General features: G+C 37.6%; 1 protein-coding gene across 17 annotated transcripts in view; it reads left to right on the top strand.

Annotated features, from left to right (window-relative positions):
* The window catches only part of ATP2B2 (ATPase plasma membrane Ca2+ transporting 2), a 708,548-nt gene that overhangs the window by 677,648 nt on the left and 16,681 nt on the right, over positions 1-14,219 (top strand). For all 17 annotated transcript variants that reach the window (XM_043550962.1, XM_043550952.1, XM_043550956.1 and 14 more), the window contains 2 exons: positions 3,064-3,171; positions 7,040-7,222. In XM_043550962.1, coding sequence (XP_043406897.1) covers positions 3,064-3,171; positions 7,040-7,222 — 291 coding nt within the window. The remainder of the gene's footprint in view (positions 1-3,063; positions 3,172-7,039; positions 7,223-14,219) is intronic.

The raw sequence follows: 14,219 nt of genomic DNA, 5'->3' as shown, positions 1-14,219 counted from the left end.
CCCCGGTGTTTCCATACCTGGCTTTTGGCTAAGAGGAGAAGGGAGTTGATATTCATAGACCTGAGTGATGGATTCTGTCCACTCCTCCCAATCCTCTCCACCTACCAACAAAAACTCTTCCAAAATAAACACAAACCTTAGTCTCTGTACACAACCAAGAGCCTACTTCTGCTCTCTGAATTCACATGCAACTGCCACTGAAGCCACTGGGAGCTGTGTATTTGAGAAAAATGAAGGTTCAGAGCATAGTCAATCTGACTTCTGCTTGCTTTTCAGTCTCTCTCTTTCTGCCAGGTAATCTTTCCTTAGGTAATATCAGGTTATTCCTTCAACCAATTTGTCCACTTCTGCAAGGGGGAGAGAGGGGATTATATGAGGTTTTTTTGGGGTGTGGGGGTTATAACTTTGCATAATGAAGCTTATTGAAGCAGCTCTGAATTATATTTACTGGTTCTTAATTGGCTGTCTGTTGCTAGCCCAGCTTTATGAGTTCAATTTTTTTCTATAAGAAAATGGTGGCCATCTCCAGGCAATCCTCAGCCTGTCCCTGTGGATGGATGTGGTATGGGTGTGACAGAGCCAATCCCTAGCCTGATCTATATTTCATGGGTGGTTTATTTAAACAAAACAACTTGTATAGCTCCTTGTGTATTTGCTATGTTTGCTGGGTACAGCGGAACTGCATCTGGTATTTCAATTTTCTGTGCAGTAGTCCTAAAAATATAACATCAGGGTGACCAAATTTTCAAAGTGAAAAATGAGGAATCCAGCTACAGTGGGATAGAAGTCACAAGGAGAGGTTTGCTGGAAGTCAGGATGGCATAGCTGTGAAAGTTAGAGCAGCTTCGGGGAGGGAGAAAAGGGGTAGCCTCTTCACCCTCCTCAGTCAAACAATGTCCCTCCTTTGCCTTCCACATCATTCCTTTCCTCTTTCAGAATAAACTAAGGAATATGTTACCTTAAAGGATAAAGGGAAGGAAACCACACGAGTACCTTTGCATCCCCTTCCACCCAGCCTTATCCCTTTGTGCTATTTTTTTCAGTACCATATCTACAGTCCAGCACTCTTTTTTTCCCCCTAAAATCTCCCCTGCTCAGAGCCCTACCTTGTCTGTCTTCTCCTTTTAATGCTTTACTACTCCTGGGAGCAGCTATGTGAATAATTTAATGTTTGATTCACTTGTAAAACCAAAAATTAAAAAAGAAAATTGTTTCAAGTTGAATGAAATCTTTAATTTTGTTTGAATTTTTTCAACCTTTTAAAAAGTAAAATTGTAAGGGAAAAGTTTTGAATAAAATAATTAAAACTTTTCATTTAAAAAAATGTTTCACTTTTTTCAGAATTTTTTGGGGTTTTTTTTTAATCTGAAACAATTCACTGAATTCAACGTGAATTTGTGAGATATTTTGGTTCGTCTCAATTGGCATTTTTTAGTGTGTCTTGGGGGGGAAGTTTTGTTGAAAAAAAAAATTCACCCAGCTCTACTCCTGAGCATCCTGTTTGTAGATTTTCTATGCTTGTGTTCTTCCCGTTTCCTGATTTCTCTCTGCTTGTTTCTCCTCTTTCTCTCTCCCCACATTTTTCAATCTACTGTCCCTTTCTAGCTCCTCTCCCCCATTCACTGGGAAACAGCTATTTTATACATAGGTCCAAGGGAGATGAGGAGAAGCAAGGGCGTTGGCCCATATTCTAGTGTCATTGGCATTACTATACTAGTGTATGTATTTATCGGTGACACTGACCGCTGCCCAGTTTTGACTTATTGTTTTTAGTGTGCTCCCCGTGTCTGTTCCAACTATTGTCTCTTTTTATACTTAAGAAAGTAAGTTCTTTGAAGTGTAGGGACAGTCTTTGTTTATAGATTTTTATGGTACCTAGCACTGACTATTATACACTGACTTAAAAACAAGCAAAGCTATTAGTAAGGTAGCATATTAATGAAAATTAAGATTTTTTTTCTAAATGAGTCAGAATAAACCTGGTCAGCACTGTGCTGTGAGACGTTTCCATCCCATTACCTCAAATGCAATTTAGATACTGGTTTATTCTGTTTCATTCACATGGCACAATTGAAATCTTGTTATGGTGAGATGTTTGCCAATCTTTCCTGCAAGTCAATATTTCTTTTTCATAAATGACTTAGTTTTACATTTGAATATATATTATGCAAGAAACCTTAATCCAGTCCAGTGTTACCAATTTATTCCATTGGTACTGCGTCTTAGATTTCATTTCCATCAATCATTCACAGATTACTATTGAATGTGTTCATTTACAGCCGCCTTAGCCTCAGACCATATCCGTTATCACTAGGATGCTGTTAAAAAGACAGTTTGAGTGGAAAGATATTGAAGAAAAAATGCTAGAATTAACATTACATGATCTAGAACTCGATCAGTCATTTGATAAAACATGTGAATGTCAAGTTGCATTTGTTTAGAGGAGTTTGTAGGATAACTAATATGGTTTTAGGCTAGTTTGAGTATAGATAAATGAATTTATTCAGGACTGATCTGTAATTGATTGGGATTTAATCTAAACCATAACAGCAATGGATTAAACTGTTGACACTGGAGAAAGGTCTCTTCCACTTTATAAATTCCAAACTAAAATAATACTTTTCCCTGTGTGTCTAATTCAGGATATGTCAGTTTATGGGCACCCTATTTAAAATAGCCTGAGTCTGATTTTCCAGAGGTCCTAAACTCCTGCCATCTGAAGCCTTCATTGACCACAAAAGGGATTGGGTGCTCAGCACTTCTGAAAATGAGTCCCAAAGTATTTTGAATGGAGGCTTCTTTTGCTGACTTGGACCTAGTGACACATAAGATGTCAAGTGGCAGAATGTAGGTCTCCCTACTTCAGCCCCATGCTAAAATCTGCTAAACAACAAATGCGTATAGTGTGCTTAAATGTCCCACCAGCAATGTATTTGCTGAATCAAAGTGAGATGTAAACAAGTGTACCGAAAGAGAGAGCAAAAGCTCATGTAAATGTGGGGAAAATATATTTTCAGAAGAGAGATAAAGTGTTTCTTCCTCCCCCCCATTTTTCCTCTGCAGATAGTAATTGTGCAGTTTGGTGGGAAACCTTTCAGCTGCTCTCCTCTACAGCTTGACCAGTGGATGTGGTGTGTATTTATTGGACTAGGAGAACTCGTCTGGGGTCAGGTAAGTGTCATGTAGCAGTGTATAGTTTTCTACTCATTTATTATGTTTTCACGAACGGATGGAAGGTCTGGTTTTGCGAACACTTTGTCATAAAGTAATTTGATTCATAAGAAGGTGTGTAGCATTGCCGCTCAACCATCTCTATCAGATTTGGCATTTCACTGGAAATAAACGACCCTTTCAAAAATACGTGGTTTTTCAGTACAGTACCACTATTGTTCCTTTAAACTTTTTGTTAATTTTCAGACTTTTTCTCCAATAGTGTGCAGTAATACAATGACTAAGTACTTCCTGAGTGAATTTGTTTGTGAAAGATGCTAGATCTATAGCCCTTAGAACTGTAGTCCTCTAGTCACAGGAAAAGTGTAGTAAGGGCAGTTGTAATATAAGCTTCCCTGAGTTGTCCCCAACTAATGTCACTTAAATATGTTCCAAAATGACAAGCACTAGGAGGTGGGTGAATAGTTCAGTGCATATGCTTATCCACTTTTTTTCTGTGCTGAGATTGCTAGCAATGCTGCAATTAATGCCAATTACGTTTTGTGACATGGACTCTTCTCTACTCTGAATCAGACTGAGATCCACCAGCTCATTTAGTGTAGCTCACTGCTGACCTTGATCCTGTACTTTCCATCCCATCCCTTCAGCTTGCTGAGGAAGAAAACTGGCAGCTGAACGATGGCGGCTTTCTGCAGAGCGTTCAGAACAGCTGATAATTCATGACGCATTTTAATCCAGGTGCCAGTGATAAGGTCTGCTACAACCTTTGGTGCCAAGAGTTAATAGAATTATATGTAGATGAGTACATCAAACATCTGCAAAAATCTAGAGGTAAAATAATTAACTCTATGATTAGCTGTCTGGAAGTGATGGCATAGACAACCACCAATCTAAGTAATTTGTAGATAGTGTTTGAAGGGAGAAGCAAGAGCATTTTCCTTCTAAAAATATTTTGTAAATATCAGCCAGTTGGTTTAATCTGATGCATTCCAAAGCTCGCCTCCTCCCAAACAAACAAAAGTCCCCAAGAGTATCTTACTGTCCCTGGAATAAAAATAAATCATAGGCAGGGATGACTTATCATTATCCAGAGAAGGGCATGAGTTCCAGCAGAGAGAGGAAAATTGCCCCTGCAATTAGTTAATTAATTGTGACACCCATTAAAGTGATTCTGGCTGAACTGTCTTCATGGACATGGACCTTCTGGGTTGGATGACTACCATATTCTGAAAAAAAAATTAAGCACGACACCTTGGGCAGTGTGGCCACAAGTATTTTTGAAGAAAAGAACTCAATCTGGTGTCAGCAGATGCCTCCTGGCAATCATAGCTGGGTGCCATCGTTACTTGATCTTGCTGATGAAATTACCCCCAGGAGGCACTGAATCACAGTTGTTGGGAAAATCTGAATGTCAGTTGAATGGCAATTATTAAGAAAGGACTTGTCCTCAGCATCTTGGAAAATCTTCATTTTGGGAAAAAAGTGGTGGTGATTATGCCATTTATTAAACCACTCAGTTCTGATTTGTGGTTTAAAACATTTAAAAGAGGGCAGTGGGTTGCTTCTGTATTTTGTTCTGTGTGCACTGTTACACAGATTACAACATAACCCTTTGAAGATTGATTAACAATTGTCTGATTTACACTCAAAGTTGAGAGTGGTTGCAGAGGTCACTATAAATGGCTAGGCACTTAAACCTGTAGAGTTAAAACTTCAGTATCCGTAAAACTGTACTGATTTTAGCCCACTGATTTGTTCGCTGAGCAGACTACCAGTTTATTGTGTCAGATGTGTGAAGGGAAAACAAAAAAAGCAAGTGCTGAAACACAACAGCGCTATTGGGCAACCAGTAAACAGACTATTACAAACAAAATGAATGCATAATTTATTTAATAGATACCAAGCCCTTTTGACCTGTGACAATGCTTCTCCTTTCTCCCTGCAACCTTTTAATAGGAAGCTTTTTGGCTCTCACCACATCCCCTAGAGAAGTCCGTTCTCACCTGCCCTGTTTAATTCAGGTTCAGCATAAAACACGTGTGTTTCCCTTTGCTTCACCCCAGTCTTCAGGAACTCCCCCCGGCCCCCAGGTATCTACCACATCCAGTCAGGATTTGTGGTTTGGGAGTTTAGATCAAATGCTTCAGTTTTTGGGAGACCAACTTGAGACACTTTGAAAGGGCCCTACTTTCAAAAGGTGAGTGCTCTGCATTTTCTGAATGTTTGGCCCCTTTAAGGTGTCTCAAGTTGGGCTCCCAAAATCACTAGTTACTTTTGAAAATCTTGGCTCTAACTGTTAAATTCATAGTTTCCTGGGAAATGGTATTTGTTTCCTGAATCCACCTCTACTGGCCTGGACCTGACACTGCGGTGAGCTGGCTCAGTGGGTATCTGCCAAAGTGAAAAATAAAACAAAGCATGGGCAGAGTGTGTCATCCCAGCTGAGAGGAGACACTCACTGGGCCCTGAAGTATCTGTACGCTCTATCATACAGAGTCACTACAGAATACAGTAGTGTTGTCTCTATACATGCGATGCAGTCTTGCTAGGCCAAATATCACTTCGTCCTTTTCAGTTTTAATGAAACCCATAAAATCCATTTAGCACAGGAGTACTGTAACTTTTTGAAAGCTGTTAAGTTATGGTGGCTCAACTCCTAGAGAGGCCAAATGAATCAGTAAGTATCTCAGTGATCCTGCGTATCACTCACTTTCTCTCTCCCCACTGCTGCAGAGTGCTCACTGTTTCACAGCCACTTTGTTAATTTTCAAGTTCATGTCAAACTTTTTAAACCTGCAACATTCACCTGGGCTTGAAATTAGGGAGATCAAGTTTTTCTAGTCAGGGGTTGGAAAACTGACTCCTAAAAGAAATAAGTTCAACCTCATGTTTCTTTTTTAACTCTGACTTTAAAGTTGTAGATCATTCAGTTCAGGAACATCTCCAGCAAGGTCCCTCCTGAAAGCATTCATCATCTCCATTCCATATCCATCCCAGCTCTCCCTACCACTGCCACACCCAAACCTGCAGAGGGCACCCCCACAAACATTTTGTTCCATTCCCCACCTTCCTACTACTCTTTGCGTCTACCTCATCCCATTTCTCAAGTGCCCAGACCTCTGGCAATTTCCTTCCTTTAAAGAACGATTATACAAGTCCAGTTGTGTGGCTTTGGTACTTTCCATTTTCAGATCTATTCAGCCAGGCATACACTGTGGTTTGATGTGTCCTTGGCAGCATTGCATGCCACAGTACCCAGAAACTGAGTCTGGAGTCCCAGGATCCAGCAGCAAAGAAGAACTGGACCCTGCAACAGATCTCTGGATGGGGAGGTCATGGTCGCAAACTTGAGATGCCCTTCTTCATCCAGTCAGCAACCTTCTCAGCTGCCAAAGCTTCCCACAGCAAAGGCATCCCACCTTTAGACTAAAGTTTGGCATCTGCAAAGGATTGTCCTAGTTATGATTTTTTTTCCCTTCTCAGGGAGGCCCTGTTTTTCATGCATCTGAACCTGTAGGACTTAATCAGCTCCTACTGAAACAGGAACAGAGCACAAACACTGAAGCACTTTCATTCTAAATGGGTTTGACGTTTAACTCTGTAGGATTACTTATTTTCAAGCTTTTCAAGTATTCTTTAAAGGAGCTGAAACAGAGGGGTTGGAGCTTCTATGACTGGTGCTGCAGGGAGCCATATACAGGGAGTTATATAAATATAAGGCACTATTATAAACATGTTTACCTGGCATTCCTAGAGGAGTCTTACAAGTCTTACTGAAAAATTTTTCATTGCAGTGAGTAGATTATAATAATATCACTGATTAATATGGCTTAAATTTTCAGTACCCTTTTGTTACGTGATTTTTCAGGTCATTGCAACCATCCCAACAAGTAGGCTAAAATTTTTAAAGGAAGCAGGGCGGCTCACTGAAAAAGAGGAAGTACCTGAAGAAGACATGAATGAAGATGTTGAAGAAATTGACCATGCAGAGAGAGAACTTCGACGTGGACAAATTCTCTGGTTCAGAGGGCTCAACAGAATCCAAACTCAGGTATGTTAAAAGGACAGATGTAGAATCTCTGGAAAACTATATACTGGATTTTCCATTCAGACAAGATAATATCACAAAGTAGAGCCATATACAGAATGTGTGAGATGGAAAGGAAGGTACCCCAGTAACTACATTTCCATTTCCTAATCAAGAATTCATAAAATAGTAAATCAGAGAAACTCAAAACGGTTTAGTTGCAAAACAGTAATATATGAATAAAATTAGAGACCTAAGAATGGGTTTCCTTGAAGACTGAGAGCTGATATGAATTTTCTATTTCACAGGTATAGCAACTGACAAAGAAAGTAAAATAATCCTATTTTAGAATTTTAACTGTTATATTAGTGAGCAAAAATGTTATGCAAATTCTTTTTTAAAAAATGCTTTATTTTGTTGGAAAATGTAGGCTTTTCACTGATTCGGATTTATGTTTGTGACCTCTACTTCTGTAATAATAAAACAACTTAAATTGATTGTGACATTGGTAAAGTACAAGGTTTGATTCTGATAAAAAATAAATCCTCTTTCTGCTCAGCAAAAACCTTAAAATCTTTTTTGCATCAGAACATTCAGACATGCATTTTTAGCTGAATTGGAATGTACAGCTTTGCCTGTCACTCACAAAAAATGTGATCCTGTATTTATTTTAAGTAACAGGAAGTTAAAACATCCATCAAAAAGTTGAGATGTATTTGTTTATTTACTGTTATTTATGAACTTTAATATATCATTTACATATTTTAGTAATATTTCACTAAATATGCAAAAATATACATGAAAATTACTTCTGTACATAGAGAAAATTAAGTTTATATGTATACTGACACCCTAAATATGCAAAGTAGATCAATTTACTAAATAACATGGCCACAAGTAAATAACATTTGTCTTAAGTAAGGATCCATATTTTTTTCTTAACAACATACACGGCCATTTTCATTGCAACAAAATAGCATGTTAACATAGTCTCAGCAACAACAGAGAGCAGCTTTGAAAAGACAAGTATGTGATCCCCATTATATCAGATTGGTTAGTTTATACAGGGCTTTAAAGGGAAATATGCAAATAATTAAGAACACTTTTTTCTAGTTTAAGGGGTCTTAAATGGAATTTTCATCTGAGATGCTTTTGTTGAGCTTTTTGAAATGTAGATATTTGCTTTATGTTATGACAGTGCTTTCCCCTTTTTCCATTTTAAACATTAACAAACCTTTCTGAAGAAAGATACATCTTTTTTTTTAAATTTTTAGGAAGTAGGAAATTAGTAGGTGCAAGGAGTAATGTTTGGTGCATCAGGTCTCTGCAGTGACACTATTGTGTTGCTGTTGTGGGAAAACAGAAAAATAAAGGTGGCATAAAGGTGCTACATAGATTTAAGGGTCAGATTAAATCCCAGATCTCCCAAGATAAGTAATTAAATACAGATCCCCAGCCTTGGGATTCTGTGTCAAGAGTACCTTGACTCAGGAGCACTCGTCAAGAGAGAAAATCCAAACTGTTACAAGGACCCTGCAGATAAGAGTGACAAACGTGTGCCCAGGTGAGAACTATAGATTGCAAGAGTTATTCTCTAAACTTGCATTATTTTCTTCCTGGTGGCTGTAGGAGGAGTGTTGTCTGTTGGCATTTCTGTCAGGATGTCTTTCTGGTTGTGGTGAGTGTAAACAACAACAAAAAGCGAATTAAACCCTTTCAGTTCCCCTTCTAGTTTGAGAGGTATCTTGTAGTTCTGTATATCTTTGCCTTCATAATCCATGGATAAATTATTCTTCTTGTTCCCTATTTAAAACAAAATAAACATTAATTGTGTTTTCTTGCTAACCCCCATCTACTTTGTATCTTTTCTATTCTTAGTTGTAGAACTATCTTTGGTAGGATATATTGTTTCCTTTTCTACCAGTAGGTTTTTGTGATTTTTTTCCCTCCCCCTTATTTTGTTTATTCAGTGACTCTGATTTCACGTTTATTTGACATCTGTGGAATGATATTGGAGAAAGGAAACGGGCCAACACATTTTAAAAAGGGCTCAAAATGCAATCACAAGATGTCCCTTGGAGAGTTTCTCATTTCACTATGCAGGTCAAATTAGTGCAAGACCCATTGTTGGCCTCTATTACCTTGAATTTGGTGCATTTTGATGCACCAAGTTTTTGTGCCCCATCCAAATGAATTCATACACTTGTACTGCATTTCCCAGGAAGCCATCTAAAGAAGAGTTGATGGAAGAAGATGAGGATGTCTCTAGCATCCTTGTGGAGCTGGAGGATTTGCAGGAATCCTCCGATGTCTAATGCACTTCTGGAGATGCAGAAGAAGAAGGTAGAGCATCTACTCCTTTTATATATAAAGAGGATGGCAGTGAGATTGGGAATTGGATGTAGAATCTTTCACCACTAGATTGCTGGTTCAAATCTGGACTAGGCCACTTTCCACCATCTGACACTTGTTCTGTGTTCAATGTGAATTAAAGTTTTGGTTATTTTCTGTTCAGTCGTTACTGGACAGGTAATCACATCACATGCACAAACAAAGCTTTATAAGTCCCAAGAAGGTTCACCATGAATCCAAATTTTTTTCCAGATAACTGTCAGACATCTTTGTTGCATCACTTCAAAGAATATTCATCCAAACTCATGTTAGAGACATCAGTGCTAAGATATTTCTTTCTCTAAAAATAGAGCATTCAAACCTGGGCAAAAGGGAAACGATTTTACTGTTGCTTCTTCATGCTGAAAAATCAGGGGCATCTCTAGTTCATACTTGCAAAGATCTGAAATAATTTGTTTTAAAAGAAAGGAAGAATCTAAGTTAAGGAGTCTGGCTATGTGCACTTGATCTTGTCTTCACTACTTATGTTCACTAAGCTTTTTAGCCTTTGTATTGGTACACTTATCTGTGAATGGATATAGTCTCCTAATGGGGTAGTTGGATCATACAATGAATACCATATAAGCTCTTAAAAGTGACCCACTGTAGCTACATAAGATTTCATAAAGAAAAGGTAGTAATATGAACTTCCATAAAAACAGGTTTTTTTCACCTATATCAATAATTCAGCAATATTTTTTGCAGAGTCTTTTACAACTCTTGTGAATGCAGGAAATCTTAATTCTGACAAACTGATGTAGTTAAAACAGGACTGATCAGACAGCAGAAGCAGCCTTAATGACCTCCTAAAAGCTAAAATAGTCTGTCTTCAGACAAATTGCAGGGTAGAAAATCCAGGTCAAGTCAGATAAAAAATATAATTAAAACATAATTTATGAGAAAGTTCTTCTGTAGTTCTTCCACACTTAAGGATGGACAAAAATTGTGGATTCTGAGGTTTTCCAAACCTCTAAAACTATTTTTCAGATTCCCAAAGCTGGGGTCTATACCATTTTTTCCTGTCTCATAAGTCAAGTCAGTGTTTATTTTTCTAGGGGTGATACAGTAATACTTTCCTTCCAAACAAGGCCATTTTGAGACTAAATGTCAATCAAGTGTAAAAATGCTCATATGCTATGGTGATTGCCGCAGGAATAAATAAATAAAACATTAAAAAAATCCAAATTTTTCTAGTTAGAGGGGATCCTCTGCTACACATTAAAGATAGGAGAGTTCAACCCACCCTTGAAAAAGCTTATTTTGGAACAAGTAGATGCCATTACAGATATGAATAAGACATGTATAATCATTTTTTATTAGACTTCTTCTCTTATTTTCTGGGTGTGGGGTTTTTTTCAGTTTCTCCTTGGGCCAATGCAAATCCAGCAGCATGAAAGTCAAACTTTCCAAGTGGTTTTGAAATTTAAGCAAAATAAGTTTGCCCAACTCATCTTATGTCATTCCATCAGAGCATTTTATACCAAACATAAACTAGAAATTCAGAAATGTACAAGGTCCTAACTTGAGTAGAACCTACAGGATTGTTCTTATTCAAGGCAGAATAAAGCTTTTAGATTACCTAGCTGTCTTTTTTGTTATTATTATTTTGACATTTGGACAGTGGATGTCTCTAGGAATGATGTACAATATAAACACTATCCTTGTTATTTATTTAGCTCTCTGGAAAGCTATGGGGAAGTCTTTTGTGTAAAAAGATATGGTAGCTAGGCTCAGAGAAATTATCTTAAAGTACCTACATAAAGGCCAAAATGTTCTTTTATTATGCAAAATTCCATACGCACTGATTGGCAGAGAGAGGCAGCTACCTGAGACCCATTAACATTCATGACAGCATCCCAGCTTAAATCCCCATGCTGAAAAGGTACTCCATTGTAAATATAAGAACACAAAAGCTTGGCTTATCAGTCCTGTGAGGGCTGTTCCAGAGTTGAAGTCTTTCAACATGCTTTTTTAATATTTTTATTGTGTGCAGCTCACAAAGACAACTTCAGTTTTAAAAAGAGAACACTGAATGGATACAAAATAAGACAATATAAAAGTGACGTGACTTACGCTTACCTTTCTCTTCTTTACTGTTTTCATTTGCTCTAACAATGTCGAGTATTTTGCATCTTGATAGAAAACATACTAACTTTTTTAACAGTAACTTTCCATTCTTGGTTGTTTCCTCTTTTTTGTCATAGGCATTCTGGACCAAATTCCTCCCTGTTTTGCATTTCATGTAGTCCTTATTGACTTCAGGCAGGACATGACCACGTCTGTCAGCCTTTGGAATTCTGCAGGGGTAGTCATCTGTTAGATGTTCCTGTCGGTAGATTCCACAAAAAGAGATCTGTATTTAGTTACTTTCCTTAGGAGAAAGAGCAAATTACATACCTGTAATTCTTGTTCTCTGGAGACAATATTAAATACAGATCTGCCCTCATCTTTCCACCTGTGTTTATATTGGAGATCTTCTTTTCAGCTTATTATATAGGCTCATTGCAGGCATGTTTAAAGAAACTGGCGTCTGAAGGTTTAGAATTTACCATTGATATCTTCCCCAATGGCATACACTTGGTGCTGTCAGTAGGGAGTCTTAAAAGCCTTTTGAATTGTCTCTGTTGGAGAGTGCTCCATGACCCTGGGTTACAACATGGAAAGCCAGGATCTGTATTTAATTCTGCCTTTGGAGAATGAACATTTCAGGTAAGTAATTTAGTGTTCCTTAATGTGTGATTAATGTTGTTTTGAGCCATAGATTGGTTTTCATATGCCAATCTGTACTGTAGCTAATGACTCACTCACAGCCCTTCTCCGCTTACTGGTTCACCTGATGCCCTATTCTATAACTTTGCTAGGCTTACAATCCAGAATCTGCCTGCAGAAGCAAATATGCACAGCAAAATGCCTTGATTTGTGTTTGCTTAATGCAGAGTTTTTAAGAGCTAATAGAAATTTTATATATTTTAATTCCACGCTAACACCTGGCTAGCTCTATTACACAGATTCATATGGGAAAACAATGGGTCAGTGACCATATCAACTGGTTGTTATTTGCATATGGAAATTTTCAATGCATATTGTGCTGCACTTGTAACACAATGATATTCCCCCAAAAACCTTTATTCCTCTGTATTACGTAAGATCTGTATGTTTATTTATGGAATGTCCATCCCAAAACCACTTGTAAAAAGTGACACTAGAAACCATAAATAAACAACTATCTCCCTAAGCGAGCAGAAGAGGGTGAAACTATTTCAGCAAATATGCAGCAATGTGCATATTCCTAAAATTGGTATTGTAGACTAACCATACCATTTTAATACTTCTGACTCTGAAAAACAACGAGGAGTTGCATCCAGATTCATAGCAGATATCTAATCAGTAAACATGCACCATTACCATCCTGGCTGATTAATCTAGCTCTCTCCAGTTAAAAGAAAAATGCTTGCTGTTTGGTTTTGGATGTACTGTTTTGAAGTTCCGTCCTCACTCTTTAAATGATGGGGAATCTGAAACGTATTGTAGATGAGCAGGCATGGTTATATTCATTGGTGTAATATCTCAGGGCTTTCTTTACAATTTTAGGTCCACTTTTATGACCATGTGTTTTCAAATGGTGACATTATTACTAGCAACTTATATTACTGAGCTAGAATAATGATACCCTTCGTTGTGTGGCCTACTTAGGCCATGCAAGAAATCAGGATTCCAGTGTCAATGATATTTTTTGTTCTTCGAAGTGAAAATGGGTTTATTCTTTGGGTCTGAAAAAAATACAATAGTTTTTTGTTTATAATTCTGTTTTTACAATGGTTTTATTGATTTACTTAAATCATGGAGTTCTCTCTGCACAGGAAGAAGAACATCAGAATGAGTTACTTTTGGTTAAAATGATCTTGTAGATATTTTATCAGCAAATGGCAAAAATAAAATGCTGCATGTTAAAATGAGATTTAAAACAACAACACTTTTTTCTGAAAACTGGCTGACAAAACACATGCCAATGTGTGCGGGGGAGCAGCTGTCATGACTCTAGCTTTGGGAGTCACCAGAAATTGGAGACTCAGGAATATAAAACCAGGGATGACAGCATCTTTAAAGAAGTGATGGGATGAATTCTCTTTTCATGTGTACTAATACTACCCCATTGCATTGTGGTTATACTGGTGTAACTGAAAGGAGAATTTGGTGCATTATCCCTAAAAGGGCTTTGTCTCTAATATTCATCCTTCATTATCATCAGCTGTCAGAGGGAGTTTAGACCCTCTGAACTCAGAGCTCACTCTTTTGTAGGTTAAACTAATTAGGAAGTTCCTTAGTGCAAACTTCTCTATATTAATGACACAAATGCTTGCAAAGTACAAGACTGTATTTGTCACCAGATTTCATCTAAAAGCAGTTGTATTCTAATATAAAACATGAGGGAAAAGGAAAATTCGACTGTATAAAATGTTAAACATGTCCTCTGAGGCCAACAATAAGAGTATTCATAAAACCTACAATGTGTAATATTGACAGGCAGTATTGCAGGGCATATGGGAACATGTCTATATTTCCCTGTAATTTAAAATACAACATTGCAATCTGAAACACAAGTACCTAGTAGTTCAAAAGCAACTTAGCT

This window comes from Chelonia mydas, chromosome 7 (genome assembly GCF_015237465.2).
Source record: "Chelonia mydas isolate rCheMyd1 chromosome 7, rCheMyd1.pri.v2, whole genome shotgun sequence".
Taxonomy (NCBI): Eukaryota; Metazoa; Chordata; order Testudines; family Cheloniidae; genus Chelonia; species Chelonia mydas.
Note: the sequence above shows the minus strand (reverse complement) of the source record. Positions and strands in the feature narration are given on the sequence as shown.